This window comes from Triturus cristatus, chromosome 1_2 (assembly GCF_964204655.1).
Source record: "Triturus cristatus chromosome 1_2, aTriCri1.1, whole genome shotgun sequence".
Lineage (NCBI taxonomy): Eukaryota > Metazoa > Chordata > Amphibia > Caudata > Salamandridae > Triturus > Triturus cristatus.
Genome location: NC_140580.1, coordinates 780844593 through 780869957, shown reverse-complemented (window position 1 = coordinate 780869957; position 25365 = coordinate 780844593). Strand labels below are relative to the sequence as shown.

Sequence of the window (25365 nt, the reverse complement as noted above, 5' to 3'; positions counted from 1 at the left end):
GGATGATGTCATCAGTGATGTCATGAGTGATGTCACTGACCATGTCATGAGTGATGTAATATGTGAGGTCACTAGCAGTGCATTGCGGGCACGTGAGTTATAGTTAGCTGAACTAACTATAACAGGGGAATTTCTATGGTTTTTTACGAGTGACATGTCCAGCTAACTATAACACCCCTGAAACCTATGTTTTTTTCTGTGAATTTCTAAGGTTCTTTAAAAGCTAATGCCTAACTATAACGTGCCTGAAACCTATGGCTTTTTCAGTGAATTTCAAAGGTTTTTTAAATGCTAATTTCTAACTTTAATGTAACTGCAACCTATGGTTCTTTGAGTGAATTTCAAAGCTTTTTTAAATGCTAGTTTCTAACTATGCCTACAGAGGTAGGACATGTGAAGAAAGAAGAAAAAACACACAAAAAGAAGAAAAAGAAATGCAGAAAGAAGCAACCGAAGTCCTCAAAGACGAAGAAAAGTGCAGGAAGAAGGAAGACGTGCAGAAAGAACAAACAGAGGAGCAGAAAGAGGCCTTTGTTGCAAAATCATCCTGTACCCTCAACTTTTTCAGATGTGTACTGGTAGTAACTGACTCTGACTAACCAGTCCTAGAGCCAGTGCGAAGCTAAAAGACTCTTAGAATACAGTTAAAACACCTACATACATCAGGGAACACTATGCGTTGGGGTACCCCTGTTATCAGCATGACCTCCCCTGTAAGATCCTAGTATATAATAGGGCAGGGGGATTAAAACTACCTCTTACAACGCGCCACAGGGCGCGTTTGCACACTGGTGAAGGGAGGGGGGGAGCTGAGCTGACATGTGCAAATGCGCCCTGTGGCCGTTTTAATTTGGAGGATAAAGTCCCCTTGAATCCTGAGTGTCCCTTGGGTACAACTAGCCCATCAGTTATCTCTAGTTAGCACCACAGAGCTGCGTTGCAGAAAAAATGGGCAAGGCCTGGACCACCTCTCTGCAACGCAGCACAGTAGCTCCTCCTGGATGCACCTGGTGGACTAGTTGGCCCCCATGGGCCCTCAGTATTGAATGGGAATTATTTCCCCAACTTAAAACGCCCCATAGGGCGTGTTTGCACACATCACCTCAGGCCCCGTCCCCTCCCTTCTCCACTGTGTAAACACGCCCTGTGGCCGTTTTAAGTTGGGAGATTAACTCCCCTTGAATCCTGAGGGTCCCTTGGGGCAAATTAGCCCACTAGGTACATACAGTAAGCATCATTGCAGAGAGGTGTAAAAAGGGGCACAGCCTGCACCACCTCTCTTCAACGCAGCGCAGTGGCGCTTACTGGAAGCACCTGGTGGGCTAGTTGGCCCCCAGGGTCCCTCAGGATTGAAGGGGAATTATTTCCCCAACCTAAAACGCGAACCCAGGGCGTGTTTGCACACGTCACCTCATGCCCCGTCCCCTGTCTTCACCATTGTGTAAATGCGTCCTGTGGCCGTTCTAACTTGAGAGATTAAGTCCCCTTGAACCTTAAGGGTCCCTAGGGTCAAACTAGCCCACTAGGTACCTCCAGTAAGCGCCACAGAGCTGTGTTCCAGAAAGGTGTAAAAAGGGGCGTGGCCTCTGAACACCTGTCTGCAACGCAGCTCCCTTGCGCATACTGGAGATACCTGTTGGGCTAGTTGGCCCTCAGTATTGAAAGAGAGTTAATTTTCGCTTTTCGCAGATGATATTTTGTTATATTTAGCGTCACCAACACGATCCATCAATTGCCTCTTAGATATCTGCGCAGCTTATGGGCAGATATCAGGATATACCATCAACTGGGAAAAGTCGCTACTATATGTCCTACATGGTCCCCCGCCGTGGCTGCCACATGGATGTACGCTTCAAATAGTTACAGATGGATTTAAATACCTTGGAATATTTGTAACACATGATCACGCACTATTCACCGAGAAAAACCTGACCCAACCCCTGACAAGATTCAAGATGTCAAACACTGGCGCACCCTACCTTTGACGCTCCTGGGAAGAGCTGCCCTCTTTAAAATGATGACACTCCCCAGGTTTCTATACGCGCTGCAGAACACACTGTTCCCTGTCCCCCCTACATACTTCACAGCAATAAATGCAGAAGTGACGACGTTGCTTTGGGATGGGAGAACACCCCGTATAGCATTACACAAACTCACCAGAAGCTGGTACGATGGCGGGATTGCGCTTCCTGATATAAAAGTATATTACTGGGCCTCCCAACTAGTAGCAGTCAACCAATGGCTCCATGCCCCCCAAGAGGACCCAGCATTCCTTTTAGACAGACACCTTCTAGCACCCTCCGGGATCATGGGTGCTCTATATAACAAAAAGAGACGAGGCAATATTACGGGCCCAACGCAACACACGATACGCATTTGGTTTGAGGCGCAACACGCATTAGGCTGGGAAGGGTTAGTCACACAAGCAATGCCACTATGGGATACAAAGCAACTTGGAATGCTGGGAAATACCAAGGGCTTCCACAGGTGGGACTTAATAGGCATCTCAAAGGTTGGGGATTTGTGGCAGAAGGGGAGGTGATTCCCTTTGCCCATCTGCAGGCCACCTATGGCTTAGTACAGTCAGAACTATTCAGATACACTCAGATTAAACATGTACTTCAGGCCGTACTACCACGGAATACGAGACTCGAAGAACCCTCCCCGCTGGAGGACCGGCTATTAACAGACCACCTTCAAAAAAAGGCAATATCACTGACCTACCGAAAAATAATCAATAACCGGTCGGACCCTACAGTGTCACTGAAGACCGCATGGGAGAGGGAGGTGGGAGACATTGACGAGGCTGACTGGCAGGAGACACTCACATCTCCCAGAGAGGCTGCAATTCCATCACGACCTAGATTAGTGCAATTAAAGATTTTGCACCGCACGTATTACACCAGGACACTCCTGCATAAAATACATCGTGTAGACACATCGCTCCGTCTTAGGCAGTGCGGAGAGCAGCCGCGGTCGGTAGTAGGAGTAGCTGCAGGGCGGTGACGTGGGGAGGGGGTGGGGCAGGGTGGGGACTAGTAAACTATGGATTACAGAGGTTTACAGGTAAGTTAACATATAAATTAATAAAACGGAATTTGTTGTGTGCACTGCATCGCATTTGGGGATGCAGTGCACGCAACGAAATTCTTAAAGCCCCGGGGGGTGGCGGTCCCCGGGGCTGGTGGGCCTGAAAGCCCCCCACACCTAATTTAAAGAAGCCCCAGGGGTGGCGGTCCCTGGGGCTGGGGGGGCCTGAGAGCTCACTGTGCGCGCATGGAACGAACTGCGTTAAGTGGGCGCGCACACCACAAATGGCGTAAAGTAACTTAGCATTTAAAAAACCGTACAAATTCACTGAAAAAACCATAGGTTTCACACATGTTATAGTTAGCTGGACATTTTACTGATAAAAAACCAATGAAATTCCCCCGTTATAGTTACTGTAGGCAACTATAACTCACGCGACCGTAATCCTCTGCTGATGACATATGTGTCTTTATGAAAAAAAAATATTTGTAATATATGTATAGCTAAAATTTAATGGAAGAAGACATGGGCAAATAAGTGTCTAAATACAGTATTAGCATCAGCAGAGGATTGCGGTCCCGTGAGTTATAGTTGCCTACAGTAACTATAACGGGGGAATTTCATTGGTTTTTTATCAGTAAAATGTCCAGCTAACTATAACATGTGTGAAACCTATGGTTTTTTCAGTGAATATATATATATATATATATCGGGTCCCCAGTGCATAATTAAGCTCAAGAAGGGGGTCGCATGTCTCCTCCCTTTATGAATTACTCAGCCCAGTGGGACGGGTCCCATGGGGCTAATGAGATTTGTGAAGGGGGGCCACACACCTACTCCCCTTTTTTTTACTTTTCTGCTCATATCAACTTCACTTCTCAATGTAGGTTCAGTGACTGTGAGGGGTTTGATACAGATAAAAGCTGCCTGTAATAGAGCATTCATTGTGGAACAGAAGTTGAGTATCTTGAGGAGCTCGGCATTCTATGAACGGTTGCATACGTATTAAACACTGTGTGCAATGAGGGTCTCTCATATATCTGTGGTTGATTTTTAATATGAACTAGGCTACCCGTGAAGTGTGTGATATAGTGTTAATGTTGCACATAACACATGCTTGCTAGCTATAAGGGAGCTGTGTTTGTGATGGCATGAATGATGCTTTCTATTATTCTGAACTATTTTGTACTTACCTGTGTACAAAAGAAGTTTGGATGAAGTCATTGGTGATATCATCAATGATATCATAGAACATGTCATGAGTGATGTATTTGTGAGGTCATAAGCAGTGCATGGCGGGGCGCAAGATATAGTTAGCTCTGCTAATTAATTTTGTTGGCTTCCATTAGGTCATAGAATTATATTATAGTGTGCCTATAAATTGTTCCAGAGGGATGACCCCCCCTCCCTTACTTTATAGCGCTCTTGTCCTGTGAATAAATTGTCACATTAAAATATGTACGTATGACTTATCTGCATTTTTTTATTTCTACTGCCACTAATCTGCCCACAAATTGTACAGTGTCCTGACAGCCACTGGAGCTTGACTGCACTTTGTAAAACTAGCTGTATACCTTTGAGGAATTTTATCTGGCAAACTAAAGGCTTAATGTAATTTATGTAGCTAGGATACCAGAAAACCACAGTCCTGCTGTTTGCAAAGGAGAGAATGCAAAATCGCCTACTTAAATAACCTTACCTCAGATCTTCAACTGGGATGGGCAGGGAGCCCCTCTCGTTCTGGGGACAAATGTAAGCTGAACACTCCTAAGCCTGGCTTGTAGGTCAGAAACATCAAGTGGTACAGCTGTTTTAAAAAATAATGCTGTCACCTGATGGGTGAGGCTGTCAAGTTGCTTCATTGGCCAGTACTAAATGTTTACATGCATTCTCACAAATGTATGCATTATTTGCACTTCACATGTTGCACTATGCATATTGCTCTTTTTAAGGGCCTGAAAATGAATGTATTGATCAAGTTTTATATGTTATCTTTGCTTACTTTATTAATTATGGTGCGCAATATCCCCTTATGGAGGTTAGGAGCAAGTGATTTGTTTGAAGCTAGATTGCATAGTATACAATGAAGTAGTTTTTTATGGTCTCGTATATTGTTAGGTGATGTTTATGATTTTTGATTGTGCTACGAACGATGCCATGTTCAAATGTTGCACTTATAGGACTGAAGTCATATAACATATTCTTTATTGTACTATGCTATGCATGTCATCACTTTATAAAGGATAGCAGTCAATGCTTCTAAATTATGTTTGTATTGGACCGGAGGTTTTATATTTTTCAATGAATGTTTTTAATATGTATTATTTATCATTGTTTTATTATGATGTCATGTAATGTTCCGTATTATAACAAATCAAACTGAAACTGATAAATGTTTACCAGATTTGTGTTCACCTAGATGTTGAGGCATATCATGTGGTCCCCCCTTCAGGCATCTCAACTTTCAAGCAGCAATTCAAGAAAAAATATAACAGAGCTCTAATTTCCTCGCCACCTTTCTCTACCATAACTTGTTTATTTGAAAGGTCTCAGATAGCAGAGTCAAAGCAAATGACTGTGCCAATGAACTGTTGCTCTTTCACCGGAGAACATTACTTACAAATTCTGCCTCTCACAAATCCTCATCCAGAGGCTCACTAATAGGAGTGTTTTCAGGAGAATACATTGTGTTTTAGAGGAGGTTTTCCAAAATATGCTACAAAAAGGTTTCGCTTAATACAGTGGCTGTAAAAGAAAATTGTAGAGATGCAGACGCAGAAATGTAGTACAAGTAATTAAGGATACAAACAGTGTTATGGCAGTTTGAATTTATATAAACACATTTAATACATTGTATTATTGATTCAAAAGGTACTGTTTATAACTTGGTGGTGACTGAGCAGTGCTGAAGTAAAACAACGATGAAGTGGATAACACATGGGCAATAAACAAGTTTATGTCACATATTTTGTCCTATTGACATACAATTTGGTATGTGGGGAGATGAGCATTCTTCAGGAACCTTGTATTTTAATGATTTATGAATGTAAGATTGCGTCATGCTGTGTTTGTTGCTACGTCTCCATTTTGTGGTGTGGAACATAATTCAGACCGCCGTGAATGTTTATCGTGCATTCTTGCATGCTTGATACTTTATTGAGTCCAACCCTACCCACTTTTTCAGTAGTTCCTCTTTGCCTTACTGCAAGCACACCCAAAATGCAATGTGTCTGGGTATTTTCACTGTGGCAAGAGTATTCTGCCACACTAAACCAGGACTCTGAAGGCTAGGTGTGTGTGTGTGGGGAGTATTCTATGGAAATCCTTGTGATCTCCCACACCTAATACTGAAATCCAGTTTGGAGCAGCCTCTGTACTCACAACAAGCCCAGTGAACGAAGTCTGGTAGGACAAAAGCAACATCCTTCTGCAACCAGACAGTGGATTCAAAAGAATTGTCTTGGCATCCAGTTCTCTCCCTTTTAAGTGCACCCCCACTGGTATATGTTAACCCAGTAAACCTGTCAAGCAGGATTTGAGACTCAAGCAGGATTTTACAGTTTAGTATCACAAAGGATGCCCACAGCCCTCACCCTACATATTCTGTGGAGCTCAGAGGAACAATATCTGTCCATTCATATCAGCCTATTGTTTGCTCCTCTGAGACATTTCACACCTTGCCTACACTTATTCAATGCTGAGCACAGGCTGAGAGCTGGCAGAGGCATACGCTATTTAGCATTCTGACATTTCAGGCAGGTAAAGGGTTACTTTTTAAAAGTTACTTTTCCATAATAGTTATTTAAATCTGATTTCAGCATTGAAATAGATCTTTAATAATTATAAAAAAATTGTTGTTTCATTATTTTGCCCATTCCCATAATGCAGTAGTAGTATTTAATGTCGCTTTCTGGTGGTTGTCAATGGGCCAGAATGCCTACAGTGAAAATAGCTTTAGGGTGCTAATCACTATAATGACATGTTAACGTTAAATTTCTACATACCTTACTTTTAAATACCATGCACCCTGCCTTGTGGGCTACAAAACCTGTATAGGTGCTGTAAGGGGCTGCTCCTCCATTGGCGTGGAAGAGTGTCACCCCACTTAAAATCCCCTCAAACCGCTGATAAATTAAATGGTAATTTATTACCATTTTATTTTTATTTTCCATCCCGAACAGAGCGTCAGGATGGGGGTGGGGCCACTGCTGAGTGACTGCAGTATGTCATTCAGCAGGGAGGATGAAGGGCTGGTATGGAACTGTTTAAAGTGTGCATGTCTTTTTGGCCGGCTGTCTTGAGATAGCCAGCCACAAATGCACACTTTAAACATCTCTAACCCAGCTCCCTTAAGACAGCTGGGCTACAGCAAGCCGAAGCCTCAACAGCGCTAAGGAGTGCCGAGTGAGGCCGCTACCTCCAAACAGGGCACTGCTCTCATCCTGCATGACAGCAGTGCACTGATTGGTCAAGGGAGTTCCTGCTTTCAGTTCCGCTGGAGAGAAGAGGACGTCACACCGCGTTCAGGTAAGTTTTAATTTTTGTAATTTTATTTCACAAGCGCGCGTGCCTGTTCCCCGTCCCTGTAGATGCCAGCCGCCACTGGGTGTTGCGGCGTCCTCCCCAGCCTGGGTACCCACCAATGACTATGCCACACGCAGAGCTTAGTATTACACGTCTTTATTCGCCATTTGGATTCTAAGCGTTTGACGTCATTTGTAACACCGGAAGAACGTTCAATTCATACGCATGCTATTTGGCTAAGTGTCCGCTTCAGCGGTGTTTCAGAGGCTCATGTCCAGTATTCTAAACAACATTGTGAGCGTAAGGGTGTTTCAAGATGGCATTTTGGTATGGGCCACGGATGGGAATACTCATGATAGAATCTTGAATGAAGCTCTGAAGAGATTGCAAGATGCAGTAATGCCTGTAAGTGCAGATAAGTGCAAATTTGATGTATTGAAGGTTGATTATTTGGAACATACCCTGTCAGGTGAAGCTATCAGACCAAAACATAAACTATTGGACGCTTTCGAGAATGCTTTATCTCATTTTAATAAGGAACTACTGCGCTCCTTTTTCGGGTTAGCAGAATATTATTCTAAATTTGTCTTGCATTTTCCTGACAAAGTACACAGTTTAAGAGCCTTAATGAAAAAAGGTGTCCAGTTTGTGTGGTCTAATGATTGTCAACTGGCTTTCGACAACATTAAATCTGACATAGTGAAGGCTGTGGTTCTCAAACCTTTTGATCCTAGTGACAGGACTATTGTGGTGGTTGATGCCAGTATGTATGGGTTATGGACAGTATTAATGCAAAGGAAGGTGTTGTTGCATTTGCCTCATGTACTCTCAAGGGTGCAGAAGGTACATATTCTGTCATACAGGAGGAAGGGTTGGCGTGCTGGTGAGGCGTCAGCTATCTTAAAACACAGTTGTGGGGAACCAACCCAAGTTAAGATTTGAACACAGACCCACTTATAGATATTTTTACTACTAAGGGTGCTGGCAGAGCCACACCTAGAATTGCAAAATGGCTTTACCATCCTCAGGAGTATGATTTTCAATTGGTATATGTTCCTGTTTGCAAGAATGTAAGTGCTGATTGCCTTTTGCGGTTACCATTGCAAAATCTGGAAGTCGGTAACAAGGATGATGATAAAGAAGAATGGTTAGTTGCAAGAGTGGAAAAAACGTGTGGAGGTGCGGTGAGCATGGATGAATGAAGGCAAGCGATGTTAGAAGATGACATGGAGCAGATGATGTCGGATTTGGTCAATGATTCTAGGCAGTGCTTGGCTATGAAGAGGTAGTATGCGGAATACAGCATGGGTTGGGCTGAGTTATCAGTGGTGGATGGCATCATTAGAAGAGTTGACAGATTGGTTATACCATCAGGCCTGAGCACCAGGTTGTTGGATTTGTTCCACGAGGGAGACAGTAGTATGTCTGGCATGAAGAGAAGAGCTAGAAGTGACTTTCAGTGGCCAGGCATGAGCAAGAATATTGAGAGGTCTGTACATAATTGTGTGGCATGCATATGTATCAACAAGTACCATAAGTGTGAAGAGTCCTCCATTTCACCCACTATAATGCCAGACAGACCGTGGCAAAGAGTGGCAATGGACATTTGTGGGCCTTTTTTTGTAAGGGGATAGATATTGTCCTTGTTGATTATTTTTCCAAGTGGTTGGAAGTAGCGTTTGTAAGAGAGATCAAGTCATCCACCCTTATAAGCTTCTACGAGGAGGTGTTCCGCAGGGAAGGATATCCAGACTGCATGATAACTGATATGGGCCACAGTTCAATGGCAATGAATTTCAGAAATATTTCTCTAAGTCAGGGGTGTCTCATATTACTACTGCTGTTTATAATCCTAGGGAGAATGGTTTAGTAGAAAGGTTCAACTGTGTGTTAAAAGAGTGTGTACAATTAGCTGAGGGATGTGGAGAAGAGTGTACGAATTCAGTTAAAGAAATGTTGTGGAGTTATCGGAATACGCCGCATTCTGACACAAAAGAAACCCTTTTTGTCCTTCTCAAAGGGCTGCAAGCATGCACTTTAGTGACACCAGCCTGGATGGACAAGTCCATTTCGAAGGGTGCAGGAAAAAAGTGTTAGCTCGTAGAGTTCAAGATTAGCAGGAAAAGTATGTGTGCAGGCATAATGATAGGTTAAAAGGGAAGGTACTTAGATTTAAAGTGGGTGACTGGGTGAGGACTTCGCTCATGGGAATTCCGGAAACAATTTGTCAAAATGGTCTAAACCGAAACAAGTGGTAAGTGTGGGTGGAGGATGGTAAAACATGGAACATACGGAGAGTAACTTTAAGTAACTGGTTGGATTGTGAAAAGTGGTTAAAAGAGAAATTCAATTTTGTCCCAATAGTTGATGCTAATGTCAAACAAGAGCTCCGTAGAGCGGAATGCATCAAATATAAACCGGCCTGGAAGAAAGATTACATTTGTGCATGATTTTCTTTATGGCACTAGACTGTTTTGTTGGGGTATATTTTGCATCATATTATTTGTGCTCAGTTTTCTTTGTAGTTATTATTAAAGGGAGGGTGATCTCCGCCCTACAGCGCTTCTGTTCGCAGCACTATTTTGCAATTTTTGATTATCAATGGCTGCTCTTTGAAAACCTGGTTGTATCAGTGTTAATGTTGCATCCTAAAAACCTTGCAACGTCAGGGTGCCATCTCCACTGGGTTCTGGATTGTGGAATCCCAGGGGTAGAAGGCGGACGGTTGATCAAGGTGATGGATCGTTGCTTAAGGGTTGTTCATCATGGACCTAATAAATCGCTCCTTTCAAAATCCACGTGTATGAAGCACTTTCATAAAAGCTAACACTCTGTATACCATAAAACGTTATCTCGCGTAGCAGTGCGGTACCTTTATGTATGTCCTGACCAGCAGGTTCTCACCCTTCAACATGTAGATTCTTTGCAATGCTTTCATTATCTTCAACTGTTTCACAGCAGCTGGAGCTGCACTTTGACTCCACATCCATCAAGCAATTTGCTTGGACCAAGGCAAACTCTCTTGGAGACCACTGTCGATCTTCGGGTTATGTATCCCCTATCTCATCACCAGTTGTAGCATCCTGCCCAGCCTTGGAACATGCCAATGGCTACACCACACATGAAGCTTAGTATTCCACGTCTTTATTCATCTGTGTGTAACTACATACTCAACATTCTAAACCAGCCTCAATTAATTCCACTTTAACACTCTACGGAGTCCATCAGAAGCCAAAAGAGTTCCGCCATTGATAACACAAAAGTCACTACAGGGGTGACTTATGAATATTTAAAGGGGAGGTTTTACCTGTCAAAATGGTTTATTTTGACATATGGAATTTCAGTTTTTACAGTGTTATGGTTAGGCTACAAGGGTAGACCAGCAAACATGTTTGCATTGCCACTGTAGGGGATGGCACAATAGGTACTGGAGACCACTAGTGGTATTTAACTTCCAGGCCCTGGATACACTTTGTACCATACACTAGGGAGATATAATATAGTTAAATATGCCAGTTAGGAGTGTGCCAATACAACTATGTTTAAAAGGGAGAGCACATGCACTTTTCTACTAGTTAATATGGGTAAAATGTACATTGTTCTAAAGTCAGCGAAAGTATAGGCTCCAGCAAAAGACGAAAAATGTGGGGTGACAATGTAGAAACTGCACATTTCCAACAAAGCATATTCATGCTCCTGCTTCTTAAATTTGAGACCCTTTCCTTTCTGAAATGTGCTAAAACTGCTACCAATTGACCATTCAGATATCCTTAACATCTATTTTTGTCAGCTCCTCTTCTACCCTAATATACTTCCTTACCCCCAACTTTGAAGGGCCACTCTCACAGCATGTGGTGAGCGTGTGGTAAGCATTGCAGTGAGCAATACTGTTGCTCTGGTTTATTATAAACGAGTTCATTAAATGTTCACTTTCAGACTTTCTGTGGATTTTCAATGTTTTGCCAAGGCTGGTTAATTAATGTTCGTGTGTCTTTCTGGGAATTTCACTGAGGAGCTGAATTGTACCACAAAATGTACAAACGCTTTCAACTAAGACATATTTCACTGGATTGTAAATTGTAGCTGTTTCGAGGGAAATCTTTGTGATCTGAGTAGATTGATATTCTTCTGTTGTAAAAGCAATTTTCCAGGAACACTCCGACAATATTGTCCGCCTTTTGTGGTTTCTCTTAGCGAGAATGTGAACACCCATTCGGTACAGTATGAGCCATCCTCCTGCTCTGAATGTCTCTTTATGTTTTTATTATGAGCAGCAGCAACTAAAAGAGGGACATTTCACAATGTGCGCTTTAGAAAAAAATAATGCAACTCTTTTTTAGTAAATTAAATGCAAATTTGCAGGGAATTCTTCAATCACGTTGAGTATGTTTGGTATGACTGCCTGTTTTTCTATATTTAAATACTAATAGGTTCCTGCCTTTATTGCCTGCATTTTGGGTTTGTTCCAAGCTGAAATATACACTATATATTTATTATAATGTGCATGCCATTGGTTTATATATTATTAATTGATTTAACTTTAGTCCAAAGCTCCAGTTTCTTTACTTTCAGCCGCTTTGAAGATAAGTGCTGATACTCCTTTCCTCTTTTTAAAAATGTAAAATATTTTATTATAAAAATATATAAATGATACACAAATGCCTTTGTAATTTTGCAGCCTTTTTCAGCACTATAAACTGTATGAATGCATGGTGAGCTCTTCCAGGGATGAACTTGTGGTTGGAACCGAGGTATGTATACAATAATAAATATTATTATAGAAATAATAAATAATAATAGAAATATTCACCGATGTTTACTAAAAAATGCCACGATTGCTGGTAGTTATTTTTAATTTAGTTTGATTCACCACCAAAATAGCGCCTTGGCAAAAAAATAATCAAATGTAAACAATGTATGTCATTCCTTATATATCAGATACTACGAGGCATTAGAAAAGCCAAAGTAGAAGGAAAACGTGTTTGAAATAGAAGACAAACGAAGAGAAACTGTGGCCTAGCTGGATTCCCCATATAGAGCGGCAGGAAATGGTAGCATGGTTTCAAAAATGTTCTTTTATTAATAAGTGATTTGCCATAGTTTTTAGTGCCAGCCTAAAAGTACCTGTTTTAGCAGAGTATGTAAAACATTTAATCTATAAACCAAGACTTTATTAAATGAATGTTTGCTGCCTTGTTTTCATCTTGGCATTTGAGTAATTGTTAAAACACAACAGAATAGCTTGCTTACAATCTAATGTCCTGCTACATGGTCTAGTGTAAAAACCCTGGTTACGGATGGGTTGCTTTGTAATGGAACAATGCTTAGCTGACAAAAAGAAATGTATAGATAGAATGATCATTTCAGCACAGCTGAACTCATCATGCACTCACACACTGTATTGGACCCAAGAGGTCAGTGTCAATTTCCCTCAAAATTGATGATTGACCAGCCTCAAGACATACATGTCGAAAGTACAGGTGAAGCTCTACATCAGGAACCATGATAAAAGCAGGGCCAAGTATGCACTGTTGTCCTAGGATAGGATGGCAAACCTTGCGGAATTGAATAGGATAACTTTGCTTTAGCAATGCCAGTCATGGTTGTGCATTAGTCATAGGGGCTTCTCCAATGCCTCATTGAGCTGTGCCATGATCTGTTTCATGTAATTGATAGTCAATGTAACCCCTGCATCAGTGTCCAAGAAAGAGTGCATTGAAGGTCATATGACGTATCTCTAGGAAATCATGCACCTTCATAGCCAATTGTATCTGACTCTAGAAAAGGCCCATTATGCTTAGAATAGTTTGCTATTTGTCTGTCACTATGTCCAGTTAAACATTGATGCAGTTGTTGATTCTACTGAGAAACCTATAAAGGTTTTTCAAGGAGTCAGAGGCAATTTGCTGAGGTGCAAATTGTTGTCGAATTGCTTGCAGTGGTACTGTACAGCAGGAACTAATAATGCCACTTGTTATTGCAAAGCTCAGGTGTCATTGAGGATTTCATTCAGTTGACAGTGTGTTGATAAAGTATTCATTGTCTATTATGAGCCATGCAATGCATTGTGGGAAATATAACAGGAAGCATTTAGCTCGACAAAAGGAACAACTTCCCAATATGGCTTAGCATATTAGCCAAGCATGTTATGTGTAGTGTTTGAGTATAAATGTGATGAGTATTTTATGCTCAGAGGATGTAAGCAACATTGTCTGAGTTAAAAGAAATAGAATTAGGAAAGGTCATGTTGTAATAAGCAAGGAATCTCACAATTGCTTGACCTACTCTTCTGTGTTGCACTGTGGGAAGGAATCTATATATTCAAGGTGGTCCTGGATTCATCTGTCATCCGTCGAATCAACCCCTAAAATGAAAAGGGAATACAGCATCCTTCAACTTCTGGGACTTCGCTCATTAAATATGACATTGATCTTTTTATTTTGCAGTTAATGTTTGTGGTCAATTTTGATTGCCATATACATCTCTGGAGATACCACACTAGCAGCTGATGATATCTCCACTGTTTTGCACTCACTATCAAAGAAATTCATACAATACTCAGTGGTCACTTTTGCTCAATGGAAAGTTCAGCACTCCACAGTCACTAGCCAACTTGCTTATTATTTAATAATTAAATAATGATTGCACCTAAAGCGCTTTTTAAGATTATTCATGAGTTCACAAGCCCTCAGGTGTGCCTGCAGCCCTCCTTAGTGTTACAGGAATTGTGTGACTCTTGTTACGTTTTTTCAAGAGAAAATCTCACAGATTTATTTCAACTTAAATACCCTGCCTATGATGGACCCTTGTGTTACCTATAATACGACAAATACGGAAAGAGCTGAGACACCCTCACTTATCCGGTTTGAATCTTCTCTTTGGAGGTGGCCCAGAGGTCCCTCGGCTCGGTGAAATCAGGCACCCCTTGATATCTGCCTGCCCAAAGTCATGGCTTTACTATCTAAACTTCTTGCTCTGGCCATTCAAGCTATATTCAATTGTTCAGTGGAAACGGGCACAATTCCCTCTGAATGGAAAGTTGCGCATGTCCTACCGATCCTAAAGAAAGCTGACCTGGATCCTATCATTTTATTGAATTACCGTCTGATATCTCTGCTACCCCTTTAAGTAAACTGCTAGAAGGCCTAATTAACAACCAACTAACATCCTACCTTGAAAATAATCAACTTCTGGGCTCTTTGCCACCTGGTTTTAGACCTGGCCATATCATGGAAATGACCTTATTGGCAGTCACGGAATCATTGAGACTCTCACTCCATACTCCACCCTCGTGCTCCTGGATCTCTCCGCAGCATTTGATATTGTTTCACATACTAAGCTGAGAAAGAGAATGCGTGAGATAGGCATTTAGGAGACAACTTCTTGGATGACAGATTCCAAACAATCACTCTCGGCCCCTATACCTCCTGCAAGATTCGTCTGGACAAGGGAGTACCACAGGGCTCATGCTTGAGCCTAACTTTGTTTAATATATATATGACACCCCTTTCCAAGATCATTGAGCCTTTCAGCTTTGGAATTATATCTTATGCTGATGATACTCAGCTGACCTTCACTTTTGATTCTGATCTAGTTTTAACCCAAGATTGCTTTGCAAAGGGAATGCTAGCCATTTTGTTTTGTATGACTGACAATTGCCTACAAATGAACACAGGTAAGACTGAGTTCCTGCTGTTTGGCAAAGCTATCTTTCTGTGGTCAAGCGAATGGTGGCACTCTCATCTAGGATCTGCCCATCTTCTAAACCATCAGTGAAGAATCTTGGCATAAAAAGATACCAGACTGTCTTCATGAAAGCTCATCGGGAATGTGCTTCCATATTATGCACCTTTTACGCAGAATATTTCCCTATTTTCCAATTTCTGCCAGAAGAACATTAGTCCATGCCCCGGTAGTAAGCAGTCTAGACTACCAGAATGCTCTACTGGCTGCAGCTAAGGAGTGTCTGGTTGCTAAACTACAGGTGGTGCAAAACACAACAGCCAGATTTAATCTTAATCTTCCCTTGGGCACCCCATCGGCCCCTTCATTGAGAACTCTGCATTGGCTACCAGTAAAAAAAGAAGCATTTTCAAGATATGCTGCCTCACTTACAAGGTCTTAAAGAGAAATATCCCTAGGTATCTTCAACAAAGACCAGAAGTCTACGATCAAAAGAGAAAGCCCTGTTGTGCATCCCCTGCATCCGTTTAGTTAGATGTGGGGGGGTGATCCTTTTCTTACCTGGCTCCTGTCTATTGGAATAGGCTCTCTGTGCATATCCGTATCTGTCCGAAGTATTGCCAATTTAGGAAATTTTTGAAAGCTTCTCCTCTTCCAATAGTGTCCTCTTCTGGTAGATGCTGTCTGTTACTGTCTTGTAGTGCCAAGATGCCTATTGGTGATTTGAGCGCTATATCAAGTGTAATATACCATATACAAAGGCATACTATTTGTGAAAGGGATAAAAATGGTGTCTGAAGAGCAAGTTTTGTGGAATTGTTGGTGCATGTGGTATCAGTACAGCATTTTATGTGCTTTTGGAATTACATTTACATATACACTGTGCACTTCTGGACAGGATCCACAGCTACATTGCATGCAGTGCACAACATTATTGCCCTGTCAGCACACCTGAAAGTTTCTGTTCCCTCTTGCCTAGGTTGTTGTAATTATATAGGTAGCTAAATGGGAGCAGTTCTTCACACCTTAACACGCTGTATGCATTTTTCCTTCATGGTTCCTCTGGAAAAGTCTGAAGTCCTTTGTGTTGTTTTAGTGCATTTGTTGGATGCCTCTGATTTGAAATGTCGGTCTCTGAACTGGATTGTAAATATAATGTTACAATTTATAATTGGGAAAAACATTTTACTACATTAAAGGTGGCATGAACAATGAAGGTTTGGACCAGTGACACAAACACTTAAAGAAAACCTTTTACCATGTTGGGCAGTCTTTAGTGCATGCCCAGTGTATTTCATGCATGTAGTAGACCACATACGCACAAACTGCTTTGGAAGTGCACTGGAAAAGTCTGGCGTTGGTCCTGGGTCTAATATGTACCATTGCATTAACATTTTTGGCTCACGACTTGTAGTATCAGCATTACTCCTATTTGCTATGAGAGGTCTTGTAGTATACATGATCTCTCCAAGCTAGTACGAGTAATGCTGATTGTGGTGCAGCACATGTCATTTATCCACATGCATCTCCACTTTAATTGAAGTTTTCCTCACATTCAAACCCTTCAATTGATGAGAAACTAAAGCCAACACTTTTGCTAGAAAGAGGAGCACAACCTTTGTCACAATAGGAACAAAGTGCTCTTTTGGTGGATCTAAAGAAGGTCATACATGTCATTCAACCGGCTGCCCCATTGTTGTCTAATGAAGATCCTGTTAGATGCAAAGAAGGCGCACGCTTCCTTAGAGGGTCAAACCGTCACTGAAGCCGTCAGATTTGATAGAAAGCAGAGCACAACTTTTTTCACCATTGGATCAAAATGCTCCTTGGGTGGGTCCCAAGAAGGTCATACATTTCATTCTATTGGTTGATCCATACCTTGTCATGATTACCCTGTTAGATGCACAGAAGGCGCGCACTTTCTTAGGGGGCAAAAATGTCATCAGTTCATGCATTGCCTATACCAAAACTCCACCTTTTGGGTAGCTCAGTTTCAGATGAAAAATGTGGCCGTCTTTGAGAGACTGGGGGGAATCATTAGTGCACAAAACGCCAACACCGCCAGGAGTCCCTGCTTACCGCCAACACCGCCAGGAGTCTCTGCATACCGCCGACACCGCCAGGAGTCTCTGCCTACCGCCAACAGCGCCGCCGCCACGGGAATACAATTCCCGAGGTCCTTTGCGGTGGCGCGCTCTGCCCGCGCCACGGCAGAGCCTGGAGGCGCATTAAAGATTTGCTGAGGCCGGCGGAGCGGGGGAAATCATTAGTGCACAAAACGCCGACACCGCCAGGAGTCCCTGCTTACCGCCGACACCGCCAGAAGTTTCTGCATACCGCCGACACCGCCAGGAGTCTCTGCCTACCGCCCGTCCTTTGCGGCGGTGCGCTCTGTCCACGCCACGGCAGCGCCCGGAGGCGCATTAAAGATTCGCTGAGGCCCGCTTCGCGGGATGCGCCGGGCGAAGCCTGGGCAAACGGCGGGCCGTCGGTGGCCGTCCGCGGACGGAGGAGGCCGGGCTGGACCACCCCCTATGACCTTGCAGTTCAAAACATCCCATACCTACAGGTGACTGGTTTATGCACGTGGGCGGCTGTTATAGCAAATTACTGTTGCTTGTTGCATTAGGGTGTGTTTAGACCTGCATAAGCATGAATCGACGTAAGGGAACGGTGGGGACACTGGATGCTTTCATGATTAGGGCAGAGAGCCTACTTACGAGTGAGATCGCGCTAACTGAGCGCCGATTGTCCCTAGATCTATTAACGGCACAAAGACGCTCCTCGATGGAAGCTCTAACCCAGGGAGACATGTTACATCCCCGGCTCTCTGTTTCTCCTACCCTTTCCCCTATGCTTGAGGCTTCCATCCACCAATCCTCCTTATTAGTAAACTCGGATTCTCCCTCTGTCAACACTTTAAGCAGACAAAAAGCTCGGACTCGGTCCCGCAACGCCAAAACTTCTATAGTGCTCAAATCTAAGGAACCACCAGCTAAACGCAAAAGGGGACCCAACCTCACATCCAAATGTAACAATCGTTCTGGAGCACTTAGTGTTGGTTTCCCAGAAATGTCAGTTGCTCCCACTACCGCGTCCGTTGGAACTCAAACGGATGACATAACTTGCCACTCAAGTAAAGATGATATTATGGTTGCCCTGGAGTCGGGCCTGAGTGCTATAGTTAGCCATTCCAAGGCTTTATTTGACAAACATTTTTCTTGTTTACAGGAAAGACTTGCACGTATGGAGCTATTGTTAACCCGGGAGCCAGTTCCTCTAATCACAACTACTCGCACGCAGGGGGACTTCGCAAACCGAGGTCTTGGGTCGGCCAATGTTAATAATAGGATTCAGCGTCCATCTAGTAGCTCACAGCAACAGCATTCTATGATTGTCCCCCCCGAACACCAGATCCCGAAGTAAGACTACCCACTACCGATCCACTGCCGCCAAAGACCTTTCCTAAATCTGAGGTCTTGAATCTTCCTCCTGCCTCCTATCCTTATGTGATAGTTCTGGCAGGAGTTCCCTGCCTGTCAGGTTCCAGGAAGGAGTCATGGGTAGATCTTCGAAACAAATGTGTGGATTGGCTGAGGAAACATAAAGGGTTCGACCCGGCCAGACTGCACGAAATCCCAGTGGTGCGAAGGGTGGGATGGGTGGGTGTATCTGCAAAGAACATCACAGGCGATTGCATTGTTATCAATTTTTGTAGCCCCCACACTGTCCGGTCTCTAATGCAAACCTGTGAGTTATTGCCGGGTCTACAGTCGAACATATGTATGTTTACCCTTGGTTATTTTTATAAACCGATTATCAATGCACATGTGCCCACGCCCAAGATCTTACCTCTGGTTAATCGTTTTTCAGCTTTGTCAGACTTAGATGTTCCCGACTGACAACCAAGAGTGATTGCTGAACCCTTTACTTTGTTACAGATTGAGGCTATCCCTGCTCTTTTCCCATTACCAGTATTTGCTACCCAAAATAGCCTAGACAGCCACCCAGGGAGAATTGTGTCAAAAGCGGGCACTTTAAACGTTTTAAGCTGGAACGTAGCAGGCCTCCAGCAGAGATTATCCGACCCTGAGTGGCTCAGCTTAATTCAAACTCATGACATAATTATGTTACAGGAAACATGGGCTACTATGGAACTGCACGCCAACGGGTTCCATTGCTATAACACTCTGGCAACCAAATCTAGAATGGGTCGTCCCTCTGGAGGTCTATCTATCTGGGTCAACATCACTGCAGGAGGTATTACCAGGGTTATACCAACGCATAACCAGAATTTCCAGGCTATATTATTTACCCAGAAATTTAGTTTTTTCTTGGTTAACTTTTATAATAACGATTTTAGCTCTTCGCCAAACATAAATTTTATAAATCTTTTTAAATTTATTACTACGTTGGAATCTAGGCACGACTTTGATGATTCCAGCGGGCTTGTGTTAGGAGGAGACTTTAATGCTAAACTCAAAGCGGCTTGTCCTTCCATGGAAGAAAGAAGCTCTCGTCCTGGGTGTCAAAGGGGTGTGGAATTGACCTCCATTTTGAATTCACACAATTTGGAGAATGTAATGGACATAATGGCCAATTGTCTGTTAACAGCTCCCCTAGTACCCACATTCAGAGTCAGAGATTATTTTTCAATTATCGATTATATTTTCATTTCTCCTGGGTTGGCTGACCGCATTAGTGAGGCCATAGTAATTCCTATGCCTCAAGGGGATCATAACCCCATTAAGCTTTGCCTAAAATCAATCCACCGCCCGGTTTATAATAAGGAATGCGGAGCAAGGAACCTCTCCATATCTTCAAACAATCTTAGACTAAAATGGAGAGGCATTAACATTAAGGGGACACTTCAGACACTGGTCAGAGATAACTTACCCCTTTTCCTTTCATGTTTGTCTGACCTTATTCCGAATCCCGAGGCAGTTGAGGACTTTGCCAAAATATGCTCAGCTTGCCGAGCCCAACTCATGACTTCGCGGAGCATAGTCTCGGTTGGCCCGAGATGGTTTGATCACGAGTGTTCTCTAGCCAACCGCGATTTGCGGCGTGTTTTATCTTCCTGCCCAAGGAACCCGATTGACGTGAAAAATGCCAGGACTCGTTGCAAATTGGCTATTATGAGAAGGAAGGAGGAGATCTTAGAAGAGCGTTGGGAGGTGTTAGCACGAACTGCTGACCGCGTAAGGGGGGACATCTTTTGGGGCGCGGTCAAAGACTTGCGATGCTCAGGCCAGATTCTGACCCCTATGGACTGCACCATTTCTGGTGCAGCCTGGGTGGATCATTTCTCTAAGATCTACGCCGCCCCGCATTCAGAAACAGCTGTCCCTGTATTTAACCACCCCCCGCGGGTAGAAATATCATTACTGGAGGTGGAAGAAGCAATCACCCAGTGTGCGGGGAATAAGGCCCCAGGCCCGGATGGCCTCCCCATTGACATTATTAAATCTTATCCTGACTTGTGGGGCCCCCTCTAGTTGAACGTTTTTAACAATATAACACTCACCTCTCCACCACCAACTTGGTCATCGAGCACTATAGTGCCAATTTTTAAGAAGGGAGATCGGTCGCAACCATCCTGTTATAGGCCTATCTCCCTTATTGACAACACGCTAAAAATACTAGGTAGAGTGTTATATAACAAAATCTTGACCTGGGCCGAGGATAACCACATCTTGGAGAGTTGCCAGCTGGGTTTCCGTAATCCACATCTTGGAGAGTTGCCAGCTGGGTTTCCGTAATAATGTTGGTACGGTAGAGCAATGTCTTAACCTCAACCTTATTTTGGGTAAATACACTGTAGCTCGCAAATCTCCAATTTACTTAGCCTTCATGGACCTATCCACCGCTTTCGACCTTGTTAATAGGTCGATGCTTTGGAGGGCCCTATTGCAATATGGCCTGGATGAATCTCTGGTCCATTTTTTGGCCTATCTGCATAGAGATCTGAAGGCCCGTATCAGGACTGGTCAAGGGGGTGAGGTGACTGATGTGGTTAGAGTGCAACGAGGGGTAAGACAGGGCTGTGTTTTAGCCACTCTTTTATTTATCATCTATATTAATGGGCTACACAAGTCCCTGGCTTCTCTAACCTGTGATGTTCCCAAAATAAAGGGCAATTACCTCCCCGCTCTGCTATATGCAGATGATGCGGTCCTTATGGGCCGCACCCCCAACGCGTTACGTATCCTAGTGAGTGGTTTCGTTGACCATATGGACTCCTTGGACCTAAAGACTAATTTTAAGAAATCCTTTGTCATGTCCTGTGGCCCCAAGAAACGATATATTGGAAGCATCATTGTGGGGTCAGAGAGACTGGGGTCTACCAGCAGCTTCCCGTACTTGGGAGTGGTCTTTGCTGCGAACAACTCCTGGACTGGGCACATTGCCCACTCCAGGGGTAGGTTCTCAAAGGCCATTAATTCCATCCTAAGCCTCCCCCGACCTAAAAGGACGGGCGCATTGGCGGCCATGTTAAAAATTTATAAGGCCCAATGCGTCCCGGTTGCAACTTATGGAGCCGAGGTCTGGGGAATATCTAGATGTCTGCATATCCTTGCAGAAGAAAATAGATTCTGTAGGAAGCTTCTTTGTGCCCCTATCTCCTCTCCCCATTATATTTGTCATAAAGAATTGGGGTTGCATTTCATTGAGGATTTTATTCGTGCTCGCCCTGCTCTTTTTTGACTGGCCATTTGGCAAAACCCTGCTGCCAAATTGACTAGGGACATCATAGAGGATTGTTTATGTTGAGATAGAGGCATGTCCATCCCTTGGCTGTCCGGGGTGCAGAGCGCTCTTGGTAGCGTGAATTTCCAAACTGTTTTTTCCAATCCTACCACCACTCAGCTCCCACCCAAGTCCGCACTTAAACAAGCTCTCTATACACTGTTTAGTGAGGAAAGGGCTGTGAGAGAGTCCGCTAAACCCAGTGTTACTAGATATCTTGCCCGTAATATTTTAACCAATCCTATGCCCAGTTATTTAACTCTCCCAATGAGCCACTGGGAGCGAGGCCTTTTATTTCGCCTCAGGGCGGGCACCATCAAATATGCTCTGAGCTTCCCGCTATGGAATTATAACGCTCAAACTGCCGAGCCGTGCCCATGCGACTCCCGGAGTGACCAATCAATTTTACATTTTTTATTTTTCTGTAAAGTTCTATATTAAATATACTAAATGGTTTTTAACTCCGTATTTTTAAAAATTACAACCGATTAGCCTGGATCTTGCACTTTCAATGATATTAACCCTGGAAGATTTTGAACTTGTTTTCCGTGTGGGTTCCTTCTTAAAAATCGCGGTTCGTGCCCGCTTAACTATGTCTTAAATCATGAATGAACTGTTGTTTTTACCTTGTGAATATCTGCATACTGTATATCTGTTTGTTGTATTTTGTGCTTTTATGGATTTTTATTATTCGAATAAAGTCTTTGAAACTTGAACTTGAGAGACTGAAAAATTGGATCTAGTGGGCAGGCCCATCTTAGCATCTGGACTGTTTTATGGTCTTGTTTTTGTATATGTACAGTCACCTGTTTTTTTCTGATGTACTGCACAAGCATCTTCTCACTTAGCACATATGGACCACCTTATTGTTTGATCAAATGATGTATTGGTACTCAATATCCATGAAATACATCTTTTATCTAATAATTATGTTATTCAGGCCTACATGTTGTGTGATTTATTTCTGTATTATTCCACATTTCCAACTTCTCAATCATTTGTGCTAATATTATTTTTGGTAGTTGATAACGAATCTTATACGACAGACCATTTTTTAATACACAAGACAAAATGATGTCAGCACCACCACCCTATTGCCTGATGTCCATTGACTAATGGCCCAATGTCAGTCGGGCTATCAGACAAAATGTTTCCGCTGGCAGAGCTAGGTGTTCTCCCCCATTGGAAACATGCTGTTTCTCTGGACACTAAATAGATGGAAGTACACAAGTTTGGTAGACAGGGTACTCCACCACCTTTTGGGCAAAGTGCTCTGTCCATCAAACTCTAATAAGGCTATAAAATTTGCAAATCCCTCTCTAAGGACAGTCTTTGTTGGAGGTGGTTGGCAGCAATCAATAGAGGAACAGAAGGTGATGAGTTGCGCTCACCGAGCAGCACACTCCTCTTCTGCTTTCATCTCTGCTCCATGTGCTGCCACCCATGGACGTTAATTCACCAAAATGCCAGGGATAGTGGAAGTGACATCACACACCATTTGACCTTTACTTTGACTCAGCTTGTTTCGTGCCTCAAAAGGCACTACGCAGTGTGCCATAGGGCTTTGTTGACGCTCCAGTACATTTTCTACACACGCTGCAGCTTTCTCACCATGAACGGTCACAACTGCCATCCTAGCGCTAGGTGATGCCAATTCTCGCTTGCGCTCAAGAAAAGACTCTGCTACCCTGTGGTTGGCAGAGTTTTGCCGGGACTTTTCGTTACAAGTGTAATGCGGAGTGGGCAAAACTCCGTGACCTCCGCAGGTGGAGCGGAATTTATTGCCCATCCCTACTAAAAAACACATGATGTTAGTTGTATTTCTTTTTCTTTTTTTGTTGTTTACTTTAATAGTTAAAGTGAAATCATTGATATATTTTCCTGATTTATTGTTACTATACGCAGATTGAAAATGAACATTTGTTTCATTTTTATATTGAAAATTCAATAAAGACATAAATACAACAAAACTAAATATTCAGAAAAGAATGTGTGCTTATGCTGCCTATCCATAGCTGTGAGACAAAAAGAGTAAAGGAAAGTAAAATTATCAACTGTAAAATAATAGTCAAATCCATTGTGTTTTTTGTCAACGTATATTACAAATTTTCCACAGCTATACGGAGTGGCCATTCAGAGTGACTGTCTGTAGCCACTGATTGTCTGTTATCCACTGAGGAATATTGGCTGTATTTGTCCAGATTTTTTATGATTTTGGTAAATGGATCACAAAAAAGCTTGATTCAGCCAGTGATCCACTTCCTCGCACAGAAAATAATACTAATACTGTTAATAAAAGCTAAGAAGAAATATGAAGGCAGTAGCTGACGATTATAAATCACCTCCTACATGCTTGGCTGACTACAGACATCTCCTTATTGGTTCGCCCTTCCTGTGTTCTCATTGGGAAATGTAATTCAGTTAAGTTTCTAATTTTCCTACCGTTATTCAATAAAGAAAGAAGCTTTCATAGCGGCGCCTCCAATATAAACTTCATTTCTTGTTTAGTATTAATCCATACTTCACCTCCAATAACAGAGACAACAAAACTGACTGATTGCCATTAATACCTTAAAATGATCTATGAAGCATTGATACAAACCACTTTAACATAAATATACTATCACCTGACACGCTGCTTCTAATGATATGTATAAATATGTGTATAGGCAGTCATAAGGTGCTTAATCCTGGAGAACAGTCCATGAATACACTCAAACTCTGACAATACTGCAAAGTACTATACACAGCTCTGAAACATAACATAAACAGCCCTGAAATTAATTTATTTGGCGACCACATTTGCCAGCTGAATCATTATCTGCTGCATAATTTACTGTTTGCTACAAAAAATATTTCCAGCACTGATCATAAGTTACTGAAACAAGTGCCACACGTGATGTCACGCAATGGCAGACCCTTAATAAAGGATAACTGCTCACCACAAAGTGCTACAAGTGTGACGCAGGGTTCTAAATCAGATTTATCAAGCCACACAAAGCAACCCTGCATAGCTTTGAGTGCCCTCATAAATCTTGAGTAAGGCAACGCGGGGCATATCGCTGTGTCACCTTACACTTCCGCCAATGTCCCATGGGCTTTGCGGTGGGTTGGCGCTGCCCCAGATTTACAAAATCATGTAAACTTGGGGAAGTGCCTATCCTTACGCCTCCCGATGTGAGGCGTAACCAGGGGATAAAATATCCTTATGTCTCCCCGTTTTTTCCTCTTTTTAAATTGGGAAAACACCTCTTAAGATTTTTTTGTTTAGGAAGGTGACCCTTCCTACACAAAAGCAATCCTGTATGCAATGAAGGCACCATGGAGCAAGGATGCCTACGTTGACACTAGGCTGCTGAAAAGGAGGCAGCGCGGGGT

At 42.8% G+C, this 25365-nt stretch overlaps 1 protein-coding gene across 2 annotated transcripts in view; it reads left to right on the top strand.

Annotated features, from left to right (window-relative positions):
• Positions 1–25365, top strand: part of CABCOCO1 (ciliary associated calcium binding coiled-coil 1) — a 304698-nt gene that overhangs the window by 220627 nt on the left and 58706 nt on the right. For both annotated transcript variants that reach the window (XM_085608790.1, XM_085608789.1), the window contains exon 5: positions 12233–12305. In XM_085608790.1, coding sequence (XP_085464916.1) covers positions 12233–12305 — 73 coding nt within the window. The remainder of the gene's footprint in view (positions 1–12232; positions 12306–25365) is intronic.